This window comes from Pongo abelii, chromosome 1, assembly GCF_028885655.2.
Source record: "Pongo abelii isolate AG06213 chromosome 1, NHGRI_mPonAbe1-v2.0_pri, whole genome shotgun sequence".
NCBI lineage: Eukaryota > Metazoa > Chordata > Mammalia > Primates > Hominidae > Pongo > Pongo abelii.
The window spans coordinates 67,385,679-67,413,526 of NC_071985.2; the positions used below are offsets into that span (position 1 = coordinate 67,385,679).

At 40.7% G+C, this 27,848-nt stretch overlaps 1 protein-coding gene across 4 annotated transcripts in view; it reads right to left on the reverse strand.

Annotated features, from left to right (window-relative positions):
- RGSL1 (regulator of G protein signaling like 1) overlaps nt 1–27,848 on the reverse strand; it is a 118,125-nt gene extending 90,277 nt beyond the window's left edge. For all 4 annotated transcript variants that reach the window (XM_054524543.1, XM_054524524.1, XM_054524522.1 and 1 more), the window contains exons 1-7: nt 27,803–27,848; nt 23,927–24,009; nt 19,570–19,644; nt 17,846–17,975; nt 6,518–6,622; nt 5,346–5,507; nt 3,374–4,341 (exon numbers count right to left, since the gene is read on the reverse strand). In XM_054524543.1, the coding sequence (XP_054380518.1) occupies nt 3,374–4,341; nt 5,346–5,507; nt 6,518–6,622; nt 17,846–17,975; nt 19,570–19,644; nt 23,927–24,009; nt 27,803–27,815 (1,536 nt within the window). In that variant the 5' untranslated portion in view covers nt 27,816–27,848. The remainder of the gene's footprint in view (nt 1–3,373; nt 4,342–5,345; nt 5,508–6,517; nt 6,623–17,845; nt 17,976–19,569; nt 19,645–23,926; nt 24,010–27,802) is intronic.

Here is a 27,848-nt window from a genome sequence, read left to right on the forward strand (position 1 = left end):
GTATCCTTGCATTGGCGTGTGTACACTTGAAGGAGCAGTCACCTCTTCTGGTCTTCACAGACTGGTTTTGCCACACACATAAAAGCCTTTGCAATTAGCCAGTCAGAGATTCTGGGCTGGTTAGCTGGCAATGTTTATAGGCAGGCCTACTGTTGGGTTCCATGAGTAAGGTCATTATGTCTATGGGTGGGTGAAGCTGGAGCTATACCTGTGGGCAGATGGAGTTAGAGCCTGGTTCAAAGGCAGTTGGGGCTGTCTCAAGGTCTGCAGGTGGTTTGGGTTACAGCTGAGTCCACAGGTGGTCAGGGATAAAACTGAGGCTGCTAGCAGTCTGGAAAAGCCATTGAATGTGGCTGTCTCTAGGTCCATGGGTGGACAGGGCTGCCTCAGAGTCTGTCATCAGGACTGGGGTCAGCAAGCCTGTTATCAGGGTGTGGTTCCTGCTGGATCTCAGGGCAGATGATATTTCCTCTGTGACTGCAGTTGAGCAATGTGGAGCTGGGTCACAGGGCTGCTTCCATGTCTAATGAGACCCAAAGGCATTGGGCCATTAACAGGGTGTTAAGCAGCCATAGTTTCTGCTAAGACCATAGGAGGGTGGGCCTGGTGGCAAAATTATGAACAAATGATGCTGGAGCTGAGTCCACAGGAGATGAGGCTGACTCTGGATCTGCAGCCAGGATCCTGATTGACAGGCCTACTACTGGAGGCATGAGACTGCTTTTTCAAAGCAGCTTTCCTCAGTCTTGAACTCCACTGGGGTGGTGCAACCTCCAACTTGGGTCCCAAAGCTCATCAAAAGGCACTTTTGTCTGTGGATAGTTGGCAAGTCCATGTTTCTATGGGTGAACAAAAGCTGGGGACCTCCTATTTCACCATATTGCTGATGTCACTCTGAGTATGTATGTATTTAGTGATATGTGCTACAGAGAAAAATAAAATGGGGATCTGGTTGAAATTTTATATCAAATGGCCAAGGAAGTCCTCACTGAAAAGGTGACTCTTTAATGGAGACCTGAGGGAGTGAGAGACTAAGCCATGCAGTTATCTGTATGTTACAGAGCACAGCCAAGCTGGCAGTGTGCCTGGCACAGTTGATGATGAGCATGGGGTGGGGGTGGAATAGTAGGTGAAGCCAGATAGGAGAGGTGGCATGCAGATCATGTAGGGCCTTGCTAGATTTATTAGGGACTTTGGATTTTACTGAAAGTAAAAATCTTCATTGAGACAGCCATCTGTTTTCAAGGTCCTCGCTCATTTCCTTTTATTTATTTTCAGTTAAATTACACTATGTTTTGACAGAATCACTGTGGTTGGCATGTAAATGAGTTGCTGAGGGGCAAGGGTAGACACCGAGGCATCAGTTAGAAGACAATAGCAATATTACAGGTAAGAGGACAGGGCTTGGGTGAGAGTGGTTGTAACAACAGTGGAAAGGAGTGGTCACTTCTGGATTTCTTAAGGTAATGCCAACAGGGTTTGCCAATAGACTAGACATGGGTGTAAGACAAAGAGGTGAGTCAAGAATGATATAAAAATGTTTAGTATGAGTAACTGTGATAGGCTAGTCTTCTCCACGTACAAATATCTTCAGTATCTTTGCACCAAGCCCCCAAGCCCCAGGCAGAAGTATTTGCTGTGAGAATCTGCTGATTCAGAAAGCAGAGTCCCAGTCTGAATCTCTGTCGTAAAATGCCTCCACAAAATGCCGAAAGACCACTGTGCTTTAATTAATCAAAAATTGAGCAAAGGAGCACTTTGGCTGTGGATCCACTAGACTGATCTATTCTGAAATTACCTCACTGTACAACCCTGGATAATTATGATATACTGGAAATCATGCCAGACTTAGAGCCAAAAACTCCAGGATTCTGATCCTGGATCATCTACTAGCTAGCTGCATGGCTTTGGGCTAATTCACTTACTCTCTGTGTGACTCACTTCCCTTATCTGTACAAGAGAAGCAACAAGACTATTCTGTCTGTCTCTTGGGAGTGCTAAGAAGCGTAAAGGACACAATGTGTGTGAATGTGCTTTACAAGGTAAATACATTATAATGCACTAAATAATTTGATGATTTTTATCTATTTTCTCCTCCAGATCTACTTTCTACTCTTCTTCACCCTGTTTGTGCCTTGGAAGATTAACCTGTGTGAGCCACATCAATCTGTTCCCTTGTCCTCTGTTTGGGTTTATCAGATGAGGTGTCCTGGCAGGAGATGGGAAATCAGGAGCAGAGTGAGCTTGGGGTATCTATTTCTCCAATCCCTCCAACCTAGATCATTGTGAACTAGTTATATCCCTTAACTGATGATTACAGCTTCTGCCAAGTAAGTGTCCCATTCCATACAGCTCTTTCTCTCCTGGTTCTAGTAATTGCTTCCTGTCCTCAGGTCTTCATACCTAGGAACGACAAAGGTGCCCTGCCCTTACTGACTTTATGGTATGACACTATCCCTGTGGTTGCCCCACTGCACCACCCATTCCTTTGTGAGTAGTTCCTCTTATTTGTCTCTCATCTGTTACCCAACTTAACTTTGCCATTTGCTTTCTGCTAAGAACTTGACACAATAGCTATATGATGGGCATCACTTCCTGTGAGTCTTCAGAGTATTCTCTTGCTTTTATCTAATGTTTTGAGATAAAAATAAACTCATCCTAATTGAACATTTCCTTGATGGCTAGTCTAGTAAAGGGAGACCTTGTTTTTCAATACATAATGTTTATAACAGAAATTTAAAATTCTCCTCATAGAATACTCTGAGGTTCATGGTTTGGGGCAGCTTCACATAACAAGAAAGTGAAGAAGGAATGGACATCGACCACTCCCCACCTCCAGTGTACTTTAGAGTTTTTGGCTGATTTGGGGGACGTTGCAAAATTTGTGCCTTAAGATTGTGATCCCCAACCCTTTTGGCACAGGGACTAGTTTTGTGGCAGACAGTTTTTTCCATGAACTTGGGGCTGGGGGGATGATTTCAGAATGAAACTGTTCCACCTCAGATAATCAGGCATTAGATTCTCATAAGAAGTGTGCAACCCAGATCCCTCATATTCACAGTTCATAATACTGTTTGCACTCTAATGCTGCCACTGATCTGACAGAAGACAGAGCTCAGGCAGTAATGCTTGCTTACCCGCTGCTCACCTTCTGCTGTGCGGCCCAGTTCCTAACAGGCCATGGACTGATACAGATTTGCGGCCCAGGGGCTGGGGACCCCTGCCTTAACAGATCAACCAACTCTTCAATATGTAAAGGTTTATGTGGGTAATTATATAGTCACTTAGCCAGTATAGGTGACCAGATGGGATTTTTAGTCAGTTTTGACCTAATTTGCCAGATACTAACTTATTTCTGTGAGGCATGGCCTACCTTGCAAATCTCCTTCTGGGCTTTGGGAATCCAGGGGATTACATCCCCAGAAGGCAATAGTTCCTTCAGGCCCTGAATGGTTTGGGATTTGAGTGGTAAGCGTGGACCAATCTGCTCATTCAGGTAGAGCTCACAGATTCTGTCACCCAGCAAGTGACGAAAGATTGCATTCCCATTCTTTTTGTTATTCAGAAGGACACTGAGGAAATGCTGCAGGTCCTGCCAGAGGTCAAGAAGTTGGATCTCCACTTTCAAATTCAGCTTCTTCAGGTGGTCCCGGAAAGGGTTCCCTGCACAGGCATCAGCACACAAGGCCAAGTGGATGTATCCTAAGGAGAAGCTTTGCTTGATGGCCTTCTGAATTGTCATCTTGGAGGAGTGATTGATGTTGGGGATGACAGTCCTCAGGTGAGTAGAGACCTTTGTCTCAAAGAGGGCTTCCATGTGGAGGTGGCTCTTGGCTTTATTCTTCATGCTGGATATTTCTGCATAATGCATATCCTTTTCCAGGGAACTGATTCTTGTTTCCTTTGAAGAAGCCATTTTCAGGGAAGGCATTTGTATAACCACCTTCTCTTGAGGACATGTCTCCTGTAGGGGCATACCAATAGCATCTGGCTTGAGGTCCATTTCCAGAGACCAAGAGTCAGAATCTACCAATTGCCACATCTTCCTCTTGGCTTTCCTGCTTGAGTACCGTTTCTGAAAGTGGTGGCACTTCTTGATGCTCATGTTCAGAGGGAGCCCTCCTACGTGGGTATAGCAAACGCTGTATAAGCGAGTCTCGTACTCTTGCATCAGACCATGGCACGCTTCCTCCTTGGCCATGGTCATCTTGGTGTGGGTGTAAAAGTTGGGAAGCCAATAGCTCTGGAGTTTGAACAGAGCCACTTTCTGCATGTGGCTCAGGATCTCCCTCCTAGTGGTTGACTGGTTGGGATGCCAGATGGAGAGGTTCAGGAGGGACTCTGGAAATAATACAGAGAATGATGGGTGAAAATGTTGTGATGATGGTGTTGGAGAGGTTTTTAAATTTTTTCAAATGTCTTTGTGTATAGCATTTTATTAGCTCCTCACATAATCCTGGAGTATGAATAGTTTAAATATAGAGTCGACACATTTTTATGGTTTTCTCAGCACACAGTGATCCCTTTATCTTATTCTCCACAGAAATAAGCCATGCTATGGGATTCCTCTAGCTACTTTTTAGATTATTAAATGTTATTTTAAAGAAAAGCAAAAGCACAAGAAAAACGATCAAGAAAAAGAGACATCTACGTCTGAACAGGATTTTTGATGAAGAGGTTTGGACTGGATAAGCAGAACTAGCCCTGATTTTAATGTCGTCAATTCTCGATTACCTATGTGAGTAGAGAGGAGTGTGACTAATCCCAAATAGCACATCTTTTGGAGCACATTTGTATTTGAGTTAGGAATGCCTCATCATCTAATCAATGAACAAACAAATATAAATAAATCTTACATTCTAGAGAAGAAATTGGCAAATTTTTATGTAAAGGGCCAGATGGTAAATATTTTGGCTTTGTAAATCACATAAAATTAGCCCTATGAAAATGTAAAAATGGTCTTAGCTCACAGGCCACATACAGTGCATTTGGCTGGTGGGCTGCAGTTTGTTCTAGAGAATCCTAGTTAAAAAAATAAAATTACAAAAGTACATAGACTTAAATGTTACAGGTGCTTTTCAAGTATCCTGCCCCAATTCCTGCCACCTCCTTCCAGCCAGCCTTCATTAGCAGGTAGTATCTCAGAGAGAGGCAAGTGCCAGCTTAAGGGCAACTGTGTCTTTCAATACTTTCCTGGTTAAGGATTGGGGTTGCCACTAGCCTCTCTGATACATAGAAGATGGAAAGAAAGTGGGGTTTCCTGCAAAGAAGGAGACTGAGGATTATCAGACACTGGATTTACTTTTTTGTTGCATCCCCCCAAAAAGATGCTTTATAATTCTTACTGATGTTCATGTTACAGAGGGTTACCACCCTGGAACCCTCCTGCAGATGAGTGGCCCTCAGCATGAGGAGGAGGGACAGGTAGTAGTCTCTCACTTCCAGGTCCATCTCATCTATGCTCAGGATCTTCTCAGTGAGGATCCAGAAATCCACCAATTCTTCACCTATGGGTGAGACAGAAGAGGCACAGAGCTATACCCTAGTTTTGCCCCTTTGGTGGTTGCATCTGGGTGAATCAGCTGACATCCCCCACCAGCCTGTTCCACTGCATCAATCATCATTCCTGGTGATTGGTTCAAGGTATCATGTCTAGAAAAGTTCTACTGTGGGGGAGAATTGGAGGCATGGGGAGAAGAGGCTTAATGCATGGGAATCCTTTGACTTTTTGTTGCTGGTGTTAGAAAAACCATCACTGGAGGGAAAACTGCAAGACTCTGGGGGTGGATTATGAAGTAATTAAATTTTGTCCAAAAGAAAATGAAGATTGGGGAAAAAAACCACATTTCCTAGATCATGGACTGAGAATGGCCTGCAGAAGGACACTGGAGCCAAAAGATGCCAAAGACTATATTCCCTTTTGTTAAAACTTGGCCAGGCCTGAACTCTGAGTGGCAAAGTGAAAGATGTAGTCCATCGAGTTCTTCCCTACCTGCTCCTTGGAGACCCAGGATTTCACCCTGAAAATTAGGGCTAAGGTCTGGATGGAACTTAATGTTGTTGAGCTGGAGTGTCAGCCAAGGCCAGCTACCAGCCTCCCAGAACCCAGTAACTACTGGACCCAATAGAACAGAAGCCAGTGTTCCCATCACTCCCACTACAGGGATTTGTTTATGTGTTCCTCGTCCATCTCCCCACCAAAATGGCAGCTTTGTGAAGCAGGGACTTATGGCTCTTGTTCACCTTTGTAACCCAACCTACCAGCCCAGTGGCTGCCACAAAGTGGTGCTCAATGACACTGTTAAATGAATGAATGAATAAACGAGTTAAAGGGACTCTGACTACTTTTCCCTTAACCTACACTATGGACCTCAGTTTTCAAAGATTTTTATCCAAACCGCATTATTAAACATTTTTATATTCACCACAGACACACATAACTGTTAACTGGGGCTTAGGGCAACATGAAAACCATTAGGAACTTGCAAAAGCCCCAGGAACAACCCCAAGAACCCACCTGCACTGCCTGTGAGGTAGGAATAGAAGCGCCACATCCCTCTGACCCCGCCAATGCATTTCTGGAGTAGCCACTGGTCTGCCTTTTTCCATCTCATCATCTTGGCTGCCAGGAAAATTCCACCGTAAGAGAGGGAGAATGAACTCTTCCCTTGGCCCCTCTCCCAGCCTTGCACACTGCCAGACCCCCATTTGTTTAGTGTGGTGAGGACAAATTGTGACCAGTTAGATGAGCAGGGTCCAGATTATGTGGTGCTTTTGAAGCTAGGCACCATCTGGTGACCTGTGTTAAGGTTCATGGGAGGGACCCACAAGCATGCACACAATTCATACAAACACCCTCCAACCAAAGCCCCTTCCCTTCTACAGTCTCAACCTGACAGGGACTTTGCCCTTAGTGTGCATTTTAATCCATCTTTACCTACATATATATTGAAGGGGGTTAGTTGAATGTAGCAGGTGATTTCTTACAACATTTTACTCTGTGAATACTCCTGAATCTTAAATTTGCCTGGGGTGAAACATATTTAGTTTCCTTTCCCTAGTGAGCCAAAAGTTACTAATTCAACTTTAGATGAAAATTTTATTCATTCATTCTTTCAATACCTGTTTATTAAATGCCTACCAAGTATCAGGTACCAATATAGGTGCTTGAAATACATCAGCAAACAGAACAAAAAATCCCTGCCTCCAAGAAGTCTATATTCTTGTGAAGGAGACAGGCACACAATAAGCATAATAAATAAGTACATTATCTAGTGAGGTTGAAGGTTATAATCAGAATAGAAAAAATGTGGAGCAGGATAAAAGAAATTGGTAGTGGTTCAATGAGGAGACAAGATTTCTACAAAGAGTTGAGGAGGTGAGAGAGGGAGCCATGTGAGTATCTACCGAAAGAGCATTCCTGGTAGAGTAAAAAGCCAGCGCAAAGACTTTAAGTGGAAATGTGTCCAGCATGTTTGAGGAACCGCAAGGAGGCCAATGTGACTGGAATGGAATGAGTGAGGGGAGGGAAGTAGGAAGAGACGAGATAAGAGAGGAAATGGGGCCAGTTCTCTAGGATCTTGAAGGTCACTGTAGGGGTGTTGAATTTCTCACTGACACAGCAGTCATTGGTAGCATTGGGGGTGTTGAGAAGCAGTGTAGACGGTGAGAAAAGGAGTAATATGATCTGAAATACATTTTTTTCCAATATTTTTATTGTGAGAGAGTACATATAATGTTTACCATCTTAACTATTTTTAAATGTACGGTTTAGTGGCGTTAAATGTATTAATAATTTTGTACAACCATCATGACCATCCACCTCCAAAAGTCTTTTCATGTTGCAAAACTGAAACTCTTTACTCATTAAACAGTAACTCCCTATTTCCCCCCTCCTCCCAGCTCCTGACAACCACCTTTCTACTTCCTTTCTCTATGACTTTGACTATCCTAAGTACCTCATATAAGTGAAATCATACAGTATTTGTCTTTCTGTGACTGGCTTACTTCAATTAGCATGTCTTCAGGATTTATTCATGTTGTAGTCTGTCATAATTTCCTTTTTATGGATGAATAATATTCCATTGCATATATATATATATATACACACATATATATATATATTTAAAATCTCACATTTTGCTTAGCCATTCATCCATTGATAGTTTCTTGGACTATTTCCACACTTAACTATTGCTAATAATGCTCCTATGGACATGGATGTACAAATATCTCTCCAGACCCTGCTTTCAATTCTTTTGAGTATATACTCAGAAGTTAAATTGCTGGACCATATGGTAATTCTATTTTTAATTTTTGAGAAATCTCCATGCTGTTTTCCACAGTTTGTACCATTTTATAGTCCCACCAGCAAATGCAAAAGAGTTCCAATTTCTCCATATCCTCACCAATGCTTGTTATCTTATTTTTTTTTGGTACACAATGGGTGTGCGATGGTATCTCATTATAGTTTTGATTTGCGTTTCCCTAATGATTAGTCGTGTAGAGCATCTTTTCATGTGCTATTGGCTATCTGTATATCTTCTTTGGAGGAATGTTTTGTTTAATTAAGTCTTTTCCCTATTTTTGAGTCATGTTGCTCTTTGTTGTTGTTGAGTTTTAGGTGTTCTCCATATATTCTGGATATCTATCCTTTCTCAGACATATGATTTTGAAGTGTTTTCTTCCATTCTTTAGGCTGCCTTTTTACTTTTGATAGTACCTTTTGATGTACAAATTTTTAAATTTTTTATGGAGCCCAATTCTTTGTTGTTGCTTCTTCCTTTCCTATCATATCCAAGACATCACTGCCAAATCCAATGTTGTGAAGATTTTGCCCTCCGTATGTTTTTTCATGAGTTTTATAGTTTTATGCCTTAAATTTAGGTCTTCAATCCATTTTGAGTTAATTTTCATATAGGGTGTTATGTAAGGGTCCAATTTCATTATTTCGCATGTGGACATCCAGTTTACACAGGACCGTTTGTTGAAAAGATGGTCCTTTCCCCATTGAATGGTCTTGGCACCCTTGTCAAAAATCATTTTACCATATATGTGAGGGTTTATTTCCAGGCTTTTTATTCTATTCCATCTTTCCATATGTCTGCATTTATGCCACCACAATGTTTTTTATTTATTTTTATTTTGTTTTTTTTATTATAGTTTAAGTTTTAGGGTACATGTGCACAATGTGCAGGTTTGTTACATATGTATACATGTGCCATATTGGTGTGCTACACCCATTAACTCACCATTTAACATTAGGTATATCTCCTAATGCTATCCATCCCCCTTCACCCCACCCCACAACAGGCCCCGGTGTGTGATGTTCCCTTTCCTGTGTCCATGTGTTCTCATTGTTCAATTCCCACCTATGAGTGAGAACATGGAGTGTTTGGCTTTTTGTCCTTGCGATAGTTTGCTGAGAATGATGGTTTCCAGCTTCATCCATGTCCCTACAAAGGACATGAACTCATCATTTTTTATGGCTGCATAGTATTCCATGGTGTATATGTGCCACATTTTCTTAATCCAGTCTATCATTGTTGGACATTTGGGTTGGTTCCAAGTCTTTGCTATTGTGAATAGTGCCACAATAAACATATGTGTGCATGTGTCTTTATAGTAGAATGATTTATAATCCTTTGGGTATGTACCCAGTAATGGGATGGCTGGATCAAATGGTATTTCTAGTTCTAGATCCCTGAGGAATTGCCACACTGGCTTCCACAATGGTTGAACTAGTTTACAGTCCCATCAACAGTGTAAAAGTGTTCCTATTTCTCCACATCCTCTCCAGCACCTGTTGTTTCCTGACCTTTTAATGATTGCCATTCTAACTGGTGTGAGATGGTATCTCACTGGGGTTTTGATTTGCATTTCTCTGATGGCCAGTGATGATGAACATTTTTTCAAGTGTCTTTTGGCTGCATAAATGTCTTCTTTTGAGAAGTGTCTGTTCATAGCCTTTGCCCACTTGTTGATGGGGCTGTTTGTTTTTTTCTTGTAAATTTGTTTGAGTTCATTGTAGATTCTGGATATTAGCCCTTTGTCAGATGAGTAGATTGCAAAAATTTTCTCCCATTCTGTAGGTTGCCTGTTCACTCTGATGGTAGTTTCTTTTGCTGCGCAGAAGCTCTTTAGTTTAATTAGATCCCATTTGTCAATTTTGGCTTTTGTTGCCATTGCTTTTGGTATTTTAGACATGAAGTCCTTGCCCATGCCTATGTCCTGAATAGTATTGCCTATGTTTTCTTCTAGGGTTTTTATGGTTTTAGGTCTAACATTTAAGTCTTTAATCCATCTTGAATTAATTTTTGTATAAGGTGTAAGGAAGGGATCCAGTTTCAGCTTTCTACATATGGCTAGCCAGTTTTCCCAGCACCATTTATTAAATAGGGAATCCTTTCCCCATTTCTTGTTTTTGACAGGTTTGTCAAAGATCAGATAGTTGTAGATATGCGGCATTATTTCTGAGGGCTCTGTTCTGTTCCATTGGTCTATATCTCTGTTTTGGTACCAGTACCATGCTGTTTTGATTACTGTAGTCTTGTAGTATAATTTCAAGTCAGATCACATGATGCCTCCAGCTTTATTCTTTTGGCTTAGGATTGACTTGGCGATGAGGGCTCTTTTTTGGTTCCATATGAACTTTAAAGTAGTTTTTTCCAATTCTGTGAAGAAAGTCCTTGGTAGCTTGATGGGGATGGCATTGAATCTATAAATTACCTTGGGCAGTATGGCCATTTTCATGATATTGATTCTTCCTACCCATGAGCATGGAATGTTCTTCCATTTGTTTGTGTCCTCTTTTATTTCATTGAGCAGTGGTTTGTAGTTCTCCTTGAAGAGGTCCTTCACATCCATTGTAAGTTGGATTCCTAGGTATTTTATTCTCTTTGAAGCAATTGTGAGTGGGAGTTCACTCATGATTTGGCTCTCTGTTTGTCTGTTATTGGTGTATAAGAATGCTTGCACCACACTGTTTTGATTGCTATAAACTTGTAGTAAGTTTTGAAATCAGAAGGTGAGTCCTCCAGCTTTTTTGAACATTTTTTCAAATTGTTATGGCTGTTTGGAGTTCCTTCGAAATTTTAGGACTGACATTTCTATTTCTGCAAAAGATGTCATTGGGATTTTGATAGAGATTGCATGAATCTGTAGATTGTTTTGGGTTGTATTGGCATGTTAACAACATTAAGTTTTCCAATCCATAAATAAACATGGGAGGCGTTTGTTTATGTCTTCTTTAATTTCTTTCAGCAATGTTTTGTAGTTTTTATTGTGCAAGTCTTTCACCTCCTTAAGTGAATTCCTAAGTACTTTATTCTTTTTAATGCTATTGTTTAATGAAATTGTTCACACAATTTTCCTTTCAGATTGTTCATTGTAAGCATATGGAAAGGCAACTGATTTTTGTTTTGTTTTGTTTTTGACTTTGTATCCAGCTACTTTGCTGGATTCATTTCTTAGTTCTAACAGTTTTTTTATGTGTGGAATCTTTGGATTTTTCTACAAAATACTACATTATCTGCAAATGAAGATCATTTGACCTTTTTCTTTCCAATTAAGATGTCTCTTATTTTTCCTTCTTCTTTTGGCCGAATTGCCTGGTGAGAGTTTCCAGTATGGTGTGAAACAGAATTAGTGAAATCAGGCATTTCCTATTCCTGATCTTAGAGGAAAAGCTTCCAGTTTTTTGTCACTGAGTATGATGTTCACTGTGGGTTTTTCATATGTAGCTTTTATTATGTTTAGATAGTTTCTTCTTAATCCTAGTTCGTTGGACATTTTTTTTTCATGAAAGGGTGCTGTATTTTGTCAAATGCTTTTTCTGCATCTATTGAGATGATTATGTAGTTTTCTTCTTTCATTCTGTTAATGTGGTATATTACATTTATTCATTTTCATATATTGAGGCATCCTTGCATTCCAGGAAAAATATCCCTTTTGGTCATCGTGTTTAATCCTTTTAATATACTGTTGAATGTGGTTTGCTAGTATTTCATTGCAGACTTTTGCATCAATGTTCATCAGGAATATTGGCCTATACTTTTCTTTTCTTATAGTGCCTTGTTTGGCTTTAGTATCAGGGTAATGCTGGCCTCAAAGAAGGAGTGAGAAAGTGATCCTGCATCTTCAATCTTTTGGAACAGTTTAAGAAGAATTAGTATTAATTCTTCTTTAAGTGTTTGGGGTATAACTCACCAGCAAAACCATCAGGTCCAGGACTTTTCTTTGTCAGGAGATTTTGGATTACTGTTTTAATCTCTTTGCTAGTTATAGGTCTACTCAGATTTTCTTTTTTTTATTATTATTATACTTTAAGTTCTAGGGTACATGTGCACAACGTGCAGGTTTGTTACACATGTATACATGTGCCATGTTGGTGTGCTGCACCCATTAACTCGTCATTTACATTAGGTATATCTCCTAATGCTATCCCTCCCCCCTCCCCCAACCCCATGATAGGCCCCGGTGTGTGATGTTCCCTTTCCGATGTCCAAGTGTTCTCATTGTTCAATTCCCACCTATGAGTGAGAACATGCAGTGTTTGGTTTTTGGTCCTTGCGATAGTTTGCTGAGAATGATAGTTTCCAGCTTCATCCATGTCCCTACAAAGGACATGAACTCATCCTTTTTTATGGCTGCATAGTATTCCATTCTACTCAGACTTTCTATATCTTTTGATTTAGCATTAGTAGATTTTGTGTTTCTAGGAACCCTTCTAGTTCATCTAGGCTACCAAATTTGTTGGTGTACAATTGTTCAGAGTACTCTTCTATAATCCTTTTTATTTCTGTAGAATTGATAGTAATGTCCCCACTTTCACTTTACTATTATTATTATTTTAAGATAGGGTCTTGCTCTGTTACCTAGGCTGGAGTGCAGTGGCATATCAAATGCCTCATTACAGCCTCAAACTCCTGGGCTCAAGCAATCCTCCTGCCTCAGCTTCCCAATTAGCTAGAAGTCATTACAGCCTCATTACATTACATTAATGTAATTAATGTAATTACATTACAGCAATGTAATTAATGTAATTACATTACAGCCTCAAACTCCTGGGCTCAAGTAATCATCCTTCCTCAGCTTCCCAATTAGCTAGTACTATAGATGTATGACACCTGTCTGGATTTTTTACTTTTATTTTTTGTGAATATTGGGTCTCATTATGTTGCCCAGGCTGGTCTTGAACTTGTGGCCTCAAGCAATCCTCTCATCCTGGTTTTGTAGAGTTCTGGGATCACGGGCATGAACCATCATGCCCAGACTCATTTTGAATTTAATGATTTATAGTCTTCTTTAGTAATTATTAAGTCTTCTTTTTTTTTTCTTCTGAGCCAGAGTCTTGCTCTGTCACCTAGGCTAGAGTGCAATGGCATGATCACAGCTCACTGCAACCTCCACCTCCCGGGTTCAAGTGATTCTCCTGCCTCAGCCTCCCAAGTAGCTGGGATTACAGGACCCCGCCACCATGCCTAGCTAATTTTTGTATTTTCAGTAGAGACAGGGTTTCACCATGTTGGCCAGGCTGGTCTCGAACTCCTGACCTGAGGTGATCCACCTGCCGAGGCCTCCCAAAGTGCTGGGATTACAGGCATGAACCACCACCCCCGGCCAGTCTTCTCTTTTTCTTAATCCACTTAACTAAAGGTTTATTTTGCTGACTTTTTCAAAGGACCAATTTTTGATCTCATTGATTTTCTCTATTTCATTGTTATTTGCTGTAATCTTTATTATTTCTTTTCTTCTGCTAGCTCTGGGTTTAATTTACTGTTCTTTTTCTAGAGCCTTAAGTTGTAAAGTTGTGTTATTTGAGATTTTTCTTTTTAAAATGTAAACATTTATAGCTATAAATTTTCCCATTAGCACTGCTTTTATTTTATCCCATAAGTTTTGTTTTTTCATTTCCATTTATCTCTAAGGATTTTCTAATTTCCCTTGTAATTTTTTCTTTGATCCATTGTTTAATACTGCGTTAATTTCCAAAATTTTGTGAATTTTCTACTTTAACTTCTGTTATTTATTTCTAATTTCATCCTTTTGTGGTCAGAGAAGATACTTTGTATGTTCTCTTTTAAAATCTGTTGAGAATTTCTGGCCTAATATATAATCTATCCTGGAAAATGTTCCATGTGCACTTGAGAAGAATGTGTATGCTGTTGTTGTTGAGTAGAGTGTCCTGTATATGTCTTTTAGATCTAGCTAGTTTAATATATTGTCGAAGTCTCTATTTCCTAACCTATCTTCTGTCTTACTATTCTATTCATTATTAAGAGTGGGGTATTGAAGTCTCCAATGATTATTTTAGGATTGTCTATTTTCTGTTTCAGTTTTGTCCATTTTTGCTTCATATATTTTGAGGGTCTGTCATTAGGTGTGTAGATGTTTATAGTTGTTACATCTTGATATGTTGAAACTTGCATTAACAAGTAATGTCCTTCTTTGTCTCTTGTAAACTTTTTTTAAAACTTAAAGTCTATTTTGGAAGGGGAGGGAAGACAGTGCAGGATAAAAATAAATAAATTAAATAAAGTCTATTTTGTCTGATATCATTATAGGCACCCCTGCTTTCTTTTGGTTGCTATTTACATGGAATATTTTTTCCGTCCATTCATTTTCTATCTATGTCTTTGACTCTAAAGTGAGTCTCTTACAGACAGCATGTAATTGGATCTTGCTTTAAAATTTATTCTGCCAATCTCTGTCTTTTTATTGGAAAGTTTAATCCATTTACAGTTAAAGTTAATTTCCTTTTTTTTTTTTTTTTTTCTTGAGACGGAGTCTCACTCTGTCGCCCAGGCTGGAGTGCAGTGGCGTGATCTCCGCTCACTTCAAGCTCCGCCTCCCAGGTTCATGCCATTCTCCTGCCTCAACTTCCCGAGTAGGTGGGACTACAGGCGCCTGTCACCACGCCCGGCTAATTTTTTTGTATTTTTGGTAGAGATGGGGTTTCACCGTGTTAGCCAGGATGGTCTCGATCTCCTGACCTCATGATCCGCCTGCCTCGGCCTACCAAAGTGCTGGGATTACAGGCATGAGCCACCGCACCTGGCCTAAAGTAATTTACTATTAAGAAGAAACATGTCATTCTGTTATTTGCTTTCTATACACCTTATAGCTCTTTTGTTCTGCATTACCAGGATTATTGTCTTCTTTTGTTTTTAACTGATTTTTTGGTGAAACATTTAAATTCCTTTGTCATTTCCTTTTGTGTAAATTCTGTAGCTATTTTCCTTGCAGTTATGAAGATTACATTTAACATTGTAAGTTTATAACACTCTAAGTTGATTTATGTCAGCTTAATTTCAGTCACAGACAAAAACTTTGCTTCTTTGACAGCTCTGACTCCACCTCTTTTGGTTGTTGATGTCACAAAATTACATTGTGTTCCCGAAAATATAAACTAATAATTAATTAACGTGCATTAATATCTTAAATTATGTGGAAAACAAAATTTAATGTGGAGTTACCAACCAAAGTTACAATACTATCTTTTAGACGAGTAGTTATTCTTTTAAAACATATATTAATCTCTTAAATCTTGAAAAAACAAAAAAGAGCAGTTATAAATCATTACAATGATGATAGCTTTTAAATATTATTTTTATTATGATTTTATGATGTTTGTATTATATTTATTTTTATTGAGATCTTTACTACATATGGCTTCAAGTTACCATCTAATGTTCTTTCATTTCACCCTGCGGGACTCTCTTGAGCATTTCTTGTGGGAAAGCTCCCTCAGCTTTTGTTTATCTGGGAATATCTTAATTTCATCCTTGCTTTAGAAGGACAGTTTTGTTGAATATAGGATTCTTGGCTATTTTTTTTCTTTTAGAACTTTGAATATATCAACCTACTCCCTGCTGGACTCCACAGTTTCTGATGAGAAATCTGCTTATAATCTTATGAATATCGTTTGTAAAGTGATGAATAATTTCTCTCTCTTACTGTTTTCAACATTCTCTCTCTGTCTTTGGCATTCAAGAGTATAATATGTCTTGGTGTGGATCTCTTTGCGTTCATCTCACTTGGAGTTCATTGGGCTCTTTGAGGTCTATATTCATGTCTTCCATCAAGTTTGAGAGGTTTTCAGCCATTATATATTCAAATATTCTCTTTGCACCTTTCTTTCTCTACTCTTTTTCTAGACTTCCATAATGTGTGTGTGTTGGCCTGCTTGATGGTGCCCCACAAGTCCCATCAAGGGGCTCTGTTCAGTTTTCTTTAAACTTTTTTCTTTCTGTCCCTCAGATTTAATAGTTTCTACTGTCCTATCTTCAGATTTACTGATTCTTTCTTTTGCCTGCTCTAATCTGCCTTTAAATCTTTCTAGTAAAATTTTCATTTTCGTTGTGCTTTTCATCTACAGAATTACTTCTGTTTTTTTAAGGTTTTTCTCTGTATTAATATTTTCATTTTGTTCATTTATCACTTTCTTGACTTTCTCTACATCTTCCTTTAGTTCTTTGACCATATTTAAGGCAGTTGTTTTAAAGTCTTTATCTAGTAATTCTGCCATCAGAGCTCTCTCAAGGACAGCTTCTTTAGGTTTATCTTTATTTTCTTTAAATTAACCATACTTTCCTCTCTGTGTGCCTTCTGATTTTTTTTTTGTTAAAAACTGAATATTTGAACCTAATGATGTATTAACTCTGGAAATCAGATTCCCTCCTTTTCACAGAGTTTGCTGGGGGGTTTTTTGTTGTTATTTTTGTTAATTGTTTTTATTATTATTATTATTGTAGGATATCTCTGTACCAAGAATTAGCCTGAGGCGTAAACTTGTCTCCCTATATCTTTTCTGAGCCTGCAACTTTCTTTAAGCATAGGTAGTTACTTTCTAATTTTCTCCATATATTCAGTTGTTTTTGAATGCCCTAATCCTTAAGATCTGCCTCCCAAAAGGAAAAAAAAAAAGAGAAAAATGAAGAAGGGGGAAGATGTCAGCTCTGTAAATCCACTAAAAATCACTTCAGCTAGAGGTAGAGGGGCTTACAACAATGGGAAAGTACAACAACGAGTGCCCACGTCTTTGTCTGTACTTCTGTGATCAGAAGTAGCAATCGGAGCACAGATCCTTAATATTTGGAAGACAAGGTTCTTTTTGCCCACCCTGGCTCCTGTAAGCTACCCCAGGAACATGTACACAACTGTGTGCCATGGGGCTGGGGTTGAGGGTAAGTAGCTGCTACTGTGCAAAGAGCTGAAATTGAATGAGATCAACTACAATTTACTGTCTAAACTTTCCCCGAAAGTTGCAAGTTTCAATAGACTCCAGAGTTTCAAAATATTTACATCATACAGATTCTGCCAGTACAATTGTTGTCTAGATGAGGAAACAGATTCCTAGTGCTTCCTATTTCATCATCTTCCTGGAAGTCCCTCCAGCACCACCACCAATTACTTTTTAAGAGGCTCACTCTGGCTTCTATGAACAAGAGAGCAAGAGTAAAAGCAAGGAGACAAATTAAGAGATGATTTCATTAACGAGGTAAGAAATTCTGGAGGCTTAAACCAGATGGTAGTAATGAAGGTGGTGAAATCTGTTGGTTCTAAATTAGGCAATTTTACTATGTTCTGCGGCCACCATTAATTTTCTCATTTCTGGCTACAACGAGATAAACAGCCCAGTCCATCAGATTCCTGCATATTTCTGTTGATACCAATATTTCAGGCTAAGAGTTTGCCTATTGCCAAAACATGGGCTGGGCTATGCACATATCTATAAATTCAGCCAATATTTGTACCTTACTGTAGTACTGACAGGCATAAGATCATTATGAAATGTGACTTCCTATACTTCTACACACACACACACGCGCACACCAATGCTTACCTCCTTCTGGGGACTTAATGAAACTGATGAACTCCTGACAGAGAATGTAATGGAAACACAAGTTCGTTTTACAGAAGAAATGTAATCGGTATTTTTCCAACCAGGTCAATAACCCTTTGTATTTGGCAATCTAGAGTCAAAGCAAAATAGAAACAAAAATGCTAAATGAAACTGAACTGCTAAAAAAATACAACTTAGTAAGTGGCAACTAATCACCTCACACTTGCAGTGTCTGGCCAGAAGGATAGGTGTGTTGATTAAAAAGAATTTCTATAAACCTGGAACCTGGACTTAAAAAAAAGAAGTATCAAAGAGGAGCAGAGACTTGCAAAGAAGTAAATGGATCAGTAGAAAATAAAAAGCTTGATCTTTCATGAAAAAATTATTTCTTATCCCTGAGTGAAGTTGTTAAAGAAAAAATCTAAGTCTTGCTTGACAGAAGAAAAGCAGAAAAGATTTGGGTCTGTGGTGTCAGATCATAACTCTATTCAACTTGCTTCTTTGTAAACACACTCAAATTTCTAACGAGCTCCTAACCCCTATCAATTGCACTACATATACAAAAACAAAGATTCACACATAGCATTATTTAGAATACAGGATATATTCTGAAGCATCAAGCCCCAGAGATTTTTTTCAGCTTTCAGGGTTATCCTTGGGAAATCAAACATAAGCGTCAGAATAGAATGTCTTTTCTCAACTCTCCAGAACTCAGGGAAAGCAAAACCTTGTTGTTATCAGGGTTTAGAGTGGTCTTTCTGATCCTACATGCTCCCTTGTAGGGGATGTGGAAGCCATTGGTAAGTCTCAGGTCTACGTAGTGGAAAAGGAAAACAGGAGTGGGGACAAGGAGAAAAATAAGAAAAAAGAAAAAGGGCATAAAGAAAAAAATTGGGAGAAAAACATGCCTCTGGAGAATAGTCGAGTAGTCATTAGAAACTGCAGAGAAGCATCTTATCTTGATCTATATCTGATAATGCATACTGACAATAATTATGTGGCCCATGGGCTGCCACTTCCCATCCCACATCCATCGCAGACATTGCCAGTCAATTCCCAGACTCTTTCTTGCTTAGATGTGCCCTTAAAGCTCTTCTCAGGACAGTTTCCAAGTGTCTAACCTATCACGGTAGATGTGAGAATTCCATTTGCTAACTACGGACTAGAATATAGTGGAAAGAATTCACCAGCAATTGCTTGGATAAGAGGTAAATGTAAAAAGGAGAAATGTAGACCTGGATTGATGCTGTCTGTTCTACACCTGCTTTACAGTTTCTCCTATAGTTACCCTCTGGACCTCCTCTTTTTCTCCCTCTCCCAATTCACATTTCAAATAGTTCCCTCAGGCCAGGCACGGTGGCTCAGGCCTGTAATCCCAGCAATTTGGGAAGCCGAGGCAGGTGAATTGCTAGAGCTCAGTAGCTCAAGACCAGCCTGGGCAACATGGTGAAACTCTGTCTCTACCAAAAATACAAAAAATTAGCCGGGCATGGTGGCATGTGCCTGTGTGGTCCCAGCTACTTGGGAGGCTTAAGTGGGAGGATTGTTTGAGCCAGGGAGGCAAAGGTTGCAGTGAGCCAAGATCACACCACTGCACTGCAGCCTGGGTGACAAAATGAGACCCCATCTCAAAAACAAAAACAAAAACAAATTAACAGCAAAAAACAATTATAGTTCTCTCATTCTCCACCATAAACTCTCTACCTCTGAAGAATTTTACTCACCAAGTTACAAGGCATTTCTGGCCACAAGCTCCACTGTGAATTTTCAACAGTATAAAATGGTGTCTGACCAAAAACCTGCAAAACAAAGCTAGGAAACAGTCAAGGGAGTAGAGCTTCTCTTCATGTATATGACACAGTCCATCTACAGCCACAGAGGAAGGGAGGTTCCTTGGCTCTTTTATTTCAAGGGGCACTAATTCTTAAATTTATTCTACTGCATCAACTTGCCCTGCACACATGCAAACAAGCTCTAAACAGACTGAATTGCAAGATGCATTTATCTTTTGGCTCCACCATGCCCCAACCTGGGAGCTATCTTTCCTGTGGAGCCTGAGCCGACCTGAGAGCTATTTGCTTGTGTGCAAAGGCCAAGGCCCATGATATTAGAACGTATTTACTTTGTGTATGCAGTATTCACTTTTCTCCCTGGACTTAGCAAATGTCTAAAACGTTTTCCCAATGAAAAATAGCTTTGGGTTTACCTAAACTGGAGAAGACAGAGAGGACTAAAGATGTGGAGATTGGGGATACAAATTACATAGGGAGGCATTGAGAGTGTCCAAAATTGATAATGTAATTCTAGGATACCATCCCCTTTTGTCACGGAAAAGAGACTGTCACCTAGGCAACCACCTTTGAAATGGATGGGAAAGGACTTCTATGTTTACAGGTACGTAAACTTAAGCAGTCTCACCATGGGCAACAAAATGTCTTCAAAGTGTCCCAGAAGTATTTGCAGAAAGCTAGACGAGCTGAAGCTCCAATTCCTGGCTGAACTCTCAGCACATCATGTCAGTCTGACCATCTCCCCAAGATGAACAGCCTCACACTTTTGTTAGTCTATGGCCCTCTTCCCTCAATCCCATTTATCCCTTGTCACTGGCTGTGAGGTGCTGAAGGAAGGTGATGTTGCTGTCTGCATGTTACAATTATAAGTCTGTAAAGGAGACTCAGTCCTTAGGGATCTCTCTCTGCTCTGCACTCAGTGTGTAACACAACACACCCTGAGTGGTGTGTTAAGCTACCTTTAAGGAGTGGCAGTAGGACTGTGAAGTTGTGAGATTATGTGGGAGTGGGGTTTGGAAGCAGTTTCACTACCTGACATTTATACCATAGAGGGCACAGGCTAATGTGGAAAACACATCAGGCCTGGAGCCAGCAGACCTGGTCAGCTCCTAGAACTGCCCTAGATTCACTGTGTGATCTTAGGCATATCATTTAACTTTTTTTTGTTTGTTTGTTTGTTTTTGAGATGGAGTCTGGCTCTGTCACCTGGGCTGGAGTGCAGTGGCACGATTTCGGCTCACTGCAACCTCTGCCTCCCGTGTTCAAGTGATTCTCCTACCTCAGCCTCCCTCGTAGCTGGGATTACAGGCATGCGCCACCACGCCTAGCTAATTTTTAGATTTTCAGTAGAGATGGAGTTTCACCATGTTGGCCAGGCTGGTCTTGAACTCTTGACCTCAAGTGATCCGCCTGCCTCACCCTCCCAAAGTGCTGGGATTACAGCAAATCATTTAACTTCTGAGATCCATTGGTAAAAAGGGAAAATACTTCCTACTTCACATGGTGACTATGGGAATTAAGTGGTAGAAATTTGTAAACTTAAGGAGTATTCAACATGAACTACTACTGCTGTCTCTCTTTATAGGCCACAGCTGCCTAAGCAGCCAGGACTTTCTTATACTCTTGGCTGGAACTCCCCTCCCCACATCACTCTCTGTTTCTAGAACATTATTGTGAATTGTTTTAATTGTGTTGGTGAATTGACTGATTAACGGGTCTTAAGATTATTTCTTGGCTGGGTGTGGAGGCTTACGCCTGTAATCCCAGCACTTTGGGAGGCCGAGGCAGGCAGATCATCTGAGGTCTGGAGTTTGAGATCAGCCTGACCAACATGGAGAAACTCCGTCTCTATATAAATACAAAAGATTAGCTGGGCGTGGTGGTGCACGCCTGTAGTCCCAGCTACTTGGGAGGCTGAGGCGGGAGAATCACTTGAACCCAGAAGGTGGAGGTTGCAGTGAGCTGAGGTTGTGCCACTGCAGCCTAGGCAACAAGAGCAAAATCTGTCTCAAAAAAAAAAAAAAAAAAGATTACTTCTGAAACCTTCATTAAGACAGTGGCAGAGACAATAGTAAGAGTGAGAAACACATAAAAGACCCACTCTCCGAGAGGTCTTTTCCTTATCCTCGTTTTAATCCTGTTGCCTGACACCACCATCCATCCAAGCACCCAAACCTGTTACCCTTGCTTCCTTTCTTCCTGTTACCACCTTGCCCAACGTTTGAACAGTGACATGGTCCTATATTTTGTTTTGTTAACAGTCTCCTCTACTTATCCTATCCTCCTCTCCCCTTTCCCTTTAGACCCTCACTACTTCCCACCTAGATGATTGAAACAACCTCCTAACCGCTTTCTCTTCCTCCATTAAGGTCTCCTGCCCACCCGTTGGCCAGACCTCTGCAGAGTAGTTTTCTCAGATGAAAGCCTGAACATGTTACTCCTTTACTTCAAATCCTTCGATGGCTCTATAATACCTTAGGGTAGTGTCCAAACTCCTAGGCATAGTTTGCCTGATCTCCAGGGCTTGGCGCAGCCTGCCTGTGCAGCTTATCTCTTGTGGCGTCTCACCCTTACAACCGTTCTTCAGCCTTCCTGAGTTACTTACAATTTGCCCCAAAGTGTCAAAGGATTGTATTCTTTGGTGCCTTTACTTTCTCTGTTCTGTCTATAATGCTTTTGCTTTTCTTGCTACTCACTCCCTAGTCTTTTCCTCCTATTTTTATATTCTTTTTTTTTTTTTTTTTTTGAGGTGGAGTCTCGCTCTGTCACTTAGGCTGGAGTGCAGTGGTGCAATCTCGGCTCACTGCAACCTCCGCCTCCTGGGCTCAAGTGATTCTCGTGCCTCAGCCTCCCAAGTAGCTGGGACCACAGGCTCCCGCCACCACGCCCGGCTAATTTTTGCATTTTTAGTAGAGACAGGATTTCACCATGTTGGCCAGGCTGGTCTCAAACTCTCAAATTCAGGTGATCCCCCCACCTTGGCCTCCCAAATTGCTGGGATTACAGGCGTGAGCCACCATGCCCCGCCTCCTCCTATTTCTTTATGCATCCTTTCCTCCTCACCTTCTGCTTCCAGTTACCTGTCAAGTACCTCCTTGTCTTTTAATATTTGTCTTGTGTCAGCTTTTCCTGACTTTTCCAGGTAGGGATGATCTCTCTCTCTCATGAGTACTGTACTCCCACTGCCTCCTAAAAACTTCTGTCATGTCACCCAGACCTTCAATAAATATCTCTCCCACTAGACTGGGAATTCCATGAGGACAGGGATGCAGGGATGGTGTCATTAATATGTGCATCCCCAATACTAAGCCCAGCCCAGGGACTGGCACAAAGTAACCACCCAATAACCATGTGTGGGATATAGAGGGTGCTTTTCCCACTTGACTGAAATTTCGCCTTTTAGTATATACCATCTTATGGGAAAGGGTGCATCAAGATGAGCCACAATTCATAAGGCACCAGTGTTAAAATGTCACCAAGGATTTAAACCAAAAAAGATTCAGGATAAGTCCAGGTTTGAATTTAAGAATACTTTCATGTTTGAGGTTTGTTTTAGTTGCATAGATTAAGGAAACAGAGAGGTTTGTTCCAGTCAACAACAATTTCTATGCACTACACACCTGGTAAAGGGAGTAGAGCAGAATAAATAATCCTCAGTCCTTGCCCTGCAGAAATTCACTGTCTCATAATCTACTGGGGGCCACACATACACACACACACACACACACACATACATACACACACATACAACTCAAGAGCGTTGCAAAGTGCCAAGGGGCTCAGAAGCAGAGAAGTTCCCATCAGGAGGTTCCAATGCTGACGACCTAGGAATTCCTTAAGGAGAATGGAATTTAAGCAGAGATTTGAAGAGTATTTAAGATTTTCGTAGGTGGAACTATGGGAAAGGTATTCCTGGCAGAAAACAAACACACCCCAAGGAGAGGTTCAGAGGTGCGGGAATGCCAGGGGTACCCAGTGAGGGTAGACCTCTGTCAACAGAGCACTGGGAATCAGCAGAGGGTATGATGAGAAGTAACTTTGGACCCGTAAAGGCAAGTAAGGAGGCTGGGGATTTAGGATCTGATGACATCAACAATAGGAAGCTTTTGGAGATTTTAAAGGTGGTTCTGGTTCATGTTTATTTGCTCAAATTAAAAGAGTTTTTTTATTTAAGAAGACATTTAGTAAAACCCCAAATAACAACAAACAAACAAAAAAAGTCACTCAGCTCTGTGAGATTCACTATTCAGCTGCTAATGAAATATTTGTATTTAAATCTGAGAATTCTTACCGGGAGGGAAAGAAATGTGTTGAAAAAATCGGCAAAGATTTCATCCTCTAGCAGAATTATAAGATTTGTAGAACGAATTATCTCTATATGGAGAGAGAGAAATAAAAAAACAAAACATGAACCAGAATTGCACTCAGGTTCAGAAAATGCAGCAATCGGATGGATCATTTCACATTGCCAAATCTCAGCATGATGACAGCCTTTAGGGTCATCCAATTCAATTTCTCCCCTTCTCCAGGACTCTCTTTTTCAATATCGTTCTGCTTAAACACTCCCAGCTGTGGGGAGCTCACTGACTCAGGTATGCCCATTCCGTTTATGAAGAAGGCGAAGTGGTAGATTACTTTTTTCCTACTGCGACTGTCTTCCTTTACCTTCTATATGTAAAAATTATGCCCTCTGAAGCTTGACAGAATTCACTTAAGTCCCCTTAAAAGGGACAGTGCTTCCAGTATTTATAAAGACATCACAGACGTCTGCTTACCTCCAACCCCGCTGGCTAGTCACCAAGCAATTCTCCAACCCATTCCTCACATGGCCTTCTCTCCATCTGGTTCTCTCATTGGCTGGAGTGGTACTCACAACTGAAACACTTCAAATGCTTCCCAGAGCAGAACAGAAGAGAACCCTTGCCTAGGTTGCATCTGATGCTAGTGTAATGGGGCCTGAAATGGGGTTAGCTTTGGGGGCTCTGTATTACACTATTAACTCCATTATGCTTTTACTTATGCAGTCACATTTCAGAAACCAAGGGCAGGAATGTACATTTATTCCAGTCAAATTTCAACTTGGTAGGTTTGGTCCAACATTACTGCCTGACAAGAGCTTTCTTGAATATTAATTTGATCATGCAACATACTTATTACTTCTCTCAGGTGTGATCATCATCATTGTGCTGCCCAAGTTAATTCAAGAAGATAAATATTGAATGTCATAAAGCCAAACACGGAGACCCCAGGTGAATGAAGCAACTAACTTCTTTAGTAAATTAGAGTTTCCTCTAATTGACTATTTATGCTCCTTAGAGCACAATGTTCAGCTAGTAAATAATAAACTAATTGTTTTATCAATGGCCCACCATCACTCAGTCATACCCAAAGTTCATAATGAAAGACTGAAAAATGGGTCCGAATACTATGCCCTAAGCTCATCTCTCAACCTAAGCATCTGATGAGGACAGTAAGTGCCATGCACAGTCACAAACATGTAGTTATGATATAAGAAAACTAAACAATCATTTTTCCTGATAACACTGGTGGTTGTTGGCTTCATATAATAGAAATAGAATTAGAAACTCCTGGCCAGGCACGGTGGCTCATGCCTATAATCCCAACACTTTGGGAGGCTGAGGCTGCTGGATTGCTTGAAGCCAGGAGCTCAAGACCAGGCTGACCAACATGATGAAACCCTGTCTCTACTAAAAATACAAAAATTAGCCAGGTATAGTGGCGGGAGCCTGTAATCCCAACTACTTGGGAGGCTGAGGCAGGAGAATCGCTTGAAGCCAGGAGGTGGAGGTTGCAGTGAGCCGAGATCGCACCACTGCACTCCAGCCTGAGCGACAGAGTGAGACTGTCTCAAAAAAAAAAAAAAAAAAAAAAGGAAACCCAGATAAACACTATTGTGAGTGACAGAGCTGGTATCAGCACTTGCCCTCTGTTCACATACATCTTTTTTCTTGCTGTCAAGTGTTATGTGTGTTTTATCTGTACCCCTCCCAAGCCCTCTGCTCTTCTTTTTATAAGCAGTCCTTGATTTATTTAATCTATTCCATATGGGTGATTCCAAAATCTGTGTTTTCAGTCCAGGCTTCTCTCCTTGACTCTGGTTTTAAATATACATGAGCTATGGGCCAGCTCTACGTGCATATCCATCAGGCACTTTCATCTCAACATGTTCAATGTGTCCAGGCCTCCCAACCTGCTCCTTTTCCTACATTCCCAGTCCCAGTTACTGGAATCATCATTCAATAAATTATCTAATCCTGAAAACTGAGGCTCTTCTCTCTGTCTCTGTCCCTGTCTCTCACTCTCACTCTCAATCTCTCTCAGTCTTGCTCTTACTCTCTTGTTCTCTCTCTCTCCCCTCCACACCCCCACATGCAATGGGGGACCATGCTATATGGTTTCTCTTTGTACCTATCTCTGGAATCTGTCTTCTCCTTTCCATCCATAAAGTTACTCTTCCATTGCAGGCCTCTATGCTCTCTCACCTAGACTTCTGCATCGGCTTCTTAAATAGTCTCCCTAGCTCCCACCTCTTGCCCTTCCAACCACCCTCCATGTACTGCCACCATAATCTGTTGATATTATTATTGTTAAAGTCTTTCAAAATCTCCTCGATGTCCTAGAAGGTAAAGTCCAAACTCTCTAGTATAGTATCTGAGGCTTTACCCCATCTGGATTTTGAGTTTCCTCCCAGCCTCATTTCCTGCCTCTCCGCACACTCTGCCTCCTCTTTGCAAGCTAAGCCAAGGCATTGCTGTTTCCTGCATGTGCTAGTTACTCTCACTTGAAACCTCCATGTCTTTGTTCCCATATTCCCATTCCTTAACATGTTTTCTCAAGCACAGTCAGCTCGCAAATTAATAGTCATCCATTAAGAACTGGTTTACATATAATCTTCTTGGTGAACGAAGAAGGGTAGAATCTATCACAATGGTAGAATTCATCACTGTCTCCCTATACCATCACGTATATCCTCCATTATTACAATTAACAAGTCTTACTGTTTTTATCCATTGATATATCTGTCTTCCTCATCAGACTGAGCGTGTGAGAGGAGGGACTTTGTTTTTTCACCTTTCTTCCTCTAGGCTCTAAAAGTGTTTGCACAATGTCTAAGTTCTGTAAATGTGGAATAAATTGTTCTTTCAAAAGATAATCTTCAATCTTTTTTTTTTTTTTTTTTGCCAAAGTCTCACTCCATCACCCAGGCTGGAATGCAGTGGCATGATCTCAACTTCCTGCAACCTCTGCCTCCCAGATTCAAGAGATTCTTGTGTCTCAACCTCTCAAGTAGCTGGGATTACAGGTGCACACCACCACACCTGGCTAATTTCTGTATTTTCAGTAGAGATGGGGTTTTACCACGTTGGCCAGGCTGGTCTTGAACTCCTGACCTCAGGTAATCCACCTGCCTCGGCCTCCTAAAGTGCTGGGATTACAAGGGTGAGCCAACGCTCCCAGCCGATGATTTTCAATCTTTTGGACTTTTGTTTGTTTATCATTCATAGAGTCTAACATGGATTTGTTGAATGAGTACATTACTGAGCCCATCTGAATACAGAAAAGTGGGGTTTGGCAGAAATTCACTAGTGATTGTCTTTCATAGCTACACACATTGCTGGTGGCAAGGGGCTTGACTATGCTAGGGCTTGCCATTGACAAAACAGTCTTAAGGAGATATAGAGACAAGGCTCTGTACATCCTTCCCTTCCTCATCCTCTCATTTCTCCATTCTTGTTTTTCCTTCTTACCTGTTCTGCCTTCAAACTTCCTAATAATTTGAGAAGGCTTTTAGCACCCATTCCACGCCATAATAATATTGACTTGGCAACAAATGAAATCACTGCGTAATCTCAAACCCCATACCAGTCTTCTCTCTGGAGGAGAGGTGGCCCAATCCACATTTTACTTCCTCCCTCTTGCCTTAGTTGTCTTATGAATAAGGCCCTGTACTATCCTCAAAGATCTGGTGGCAGAAGGTAGGAGGAAGGGGAAGAAGGAGAAAGAGAAGGAAAACAAAGGCATGAATAACACAAAAGTCACCCATGGTGCCCCTGAATGGCTCAGATCTATTAACAATTGGGAAGATGAATGGTTTGCCTTATTTGAGAGACTCAAGGCCTTGGAGACATCCCTCGCAGAGACTCACCAGCACTGCTCATGTTGCCATGCTCTTCCTGACACAGTAATTTGTT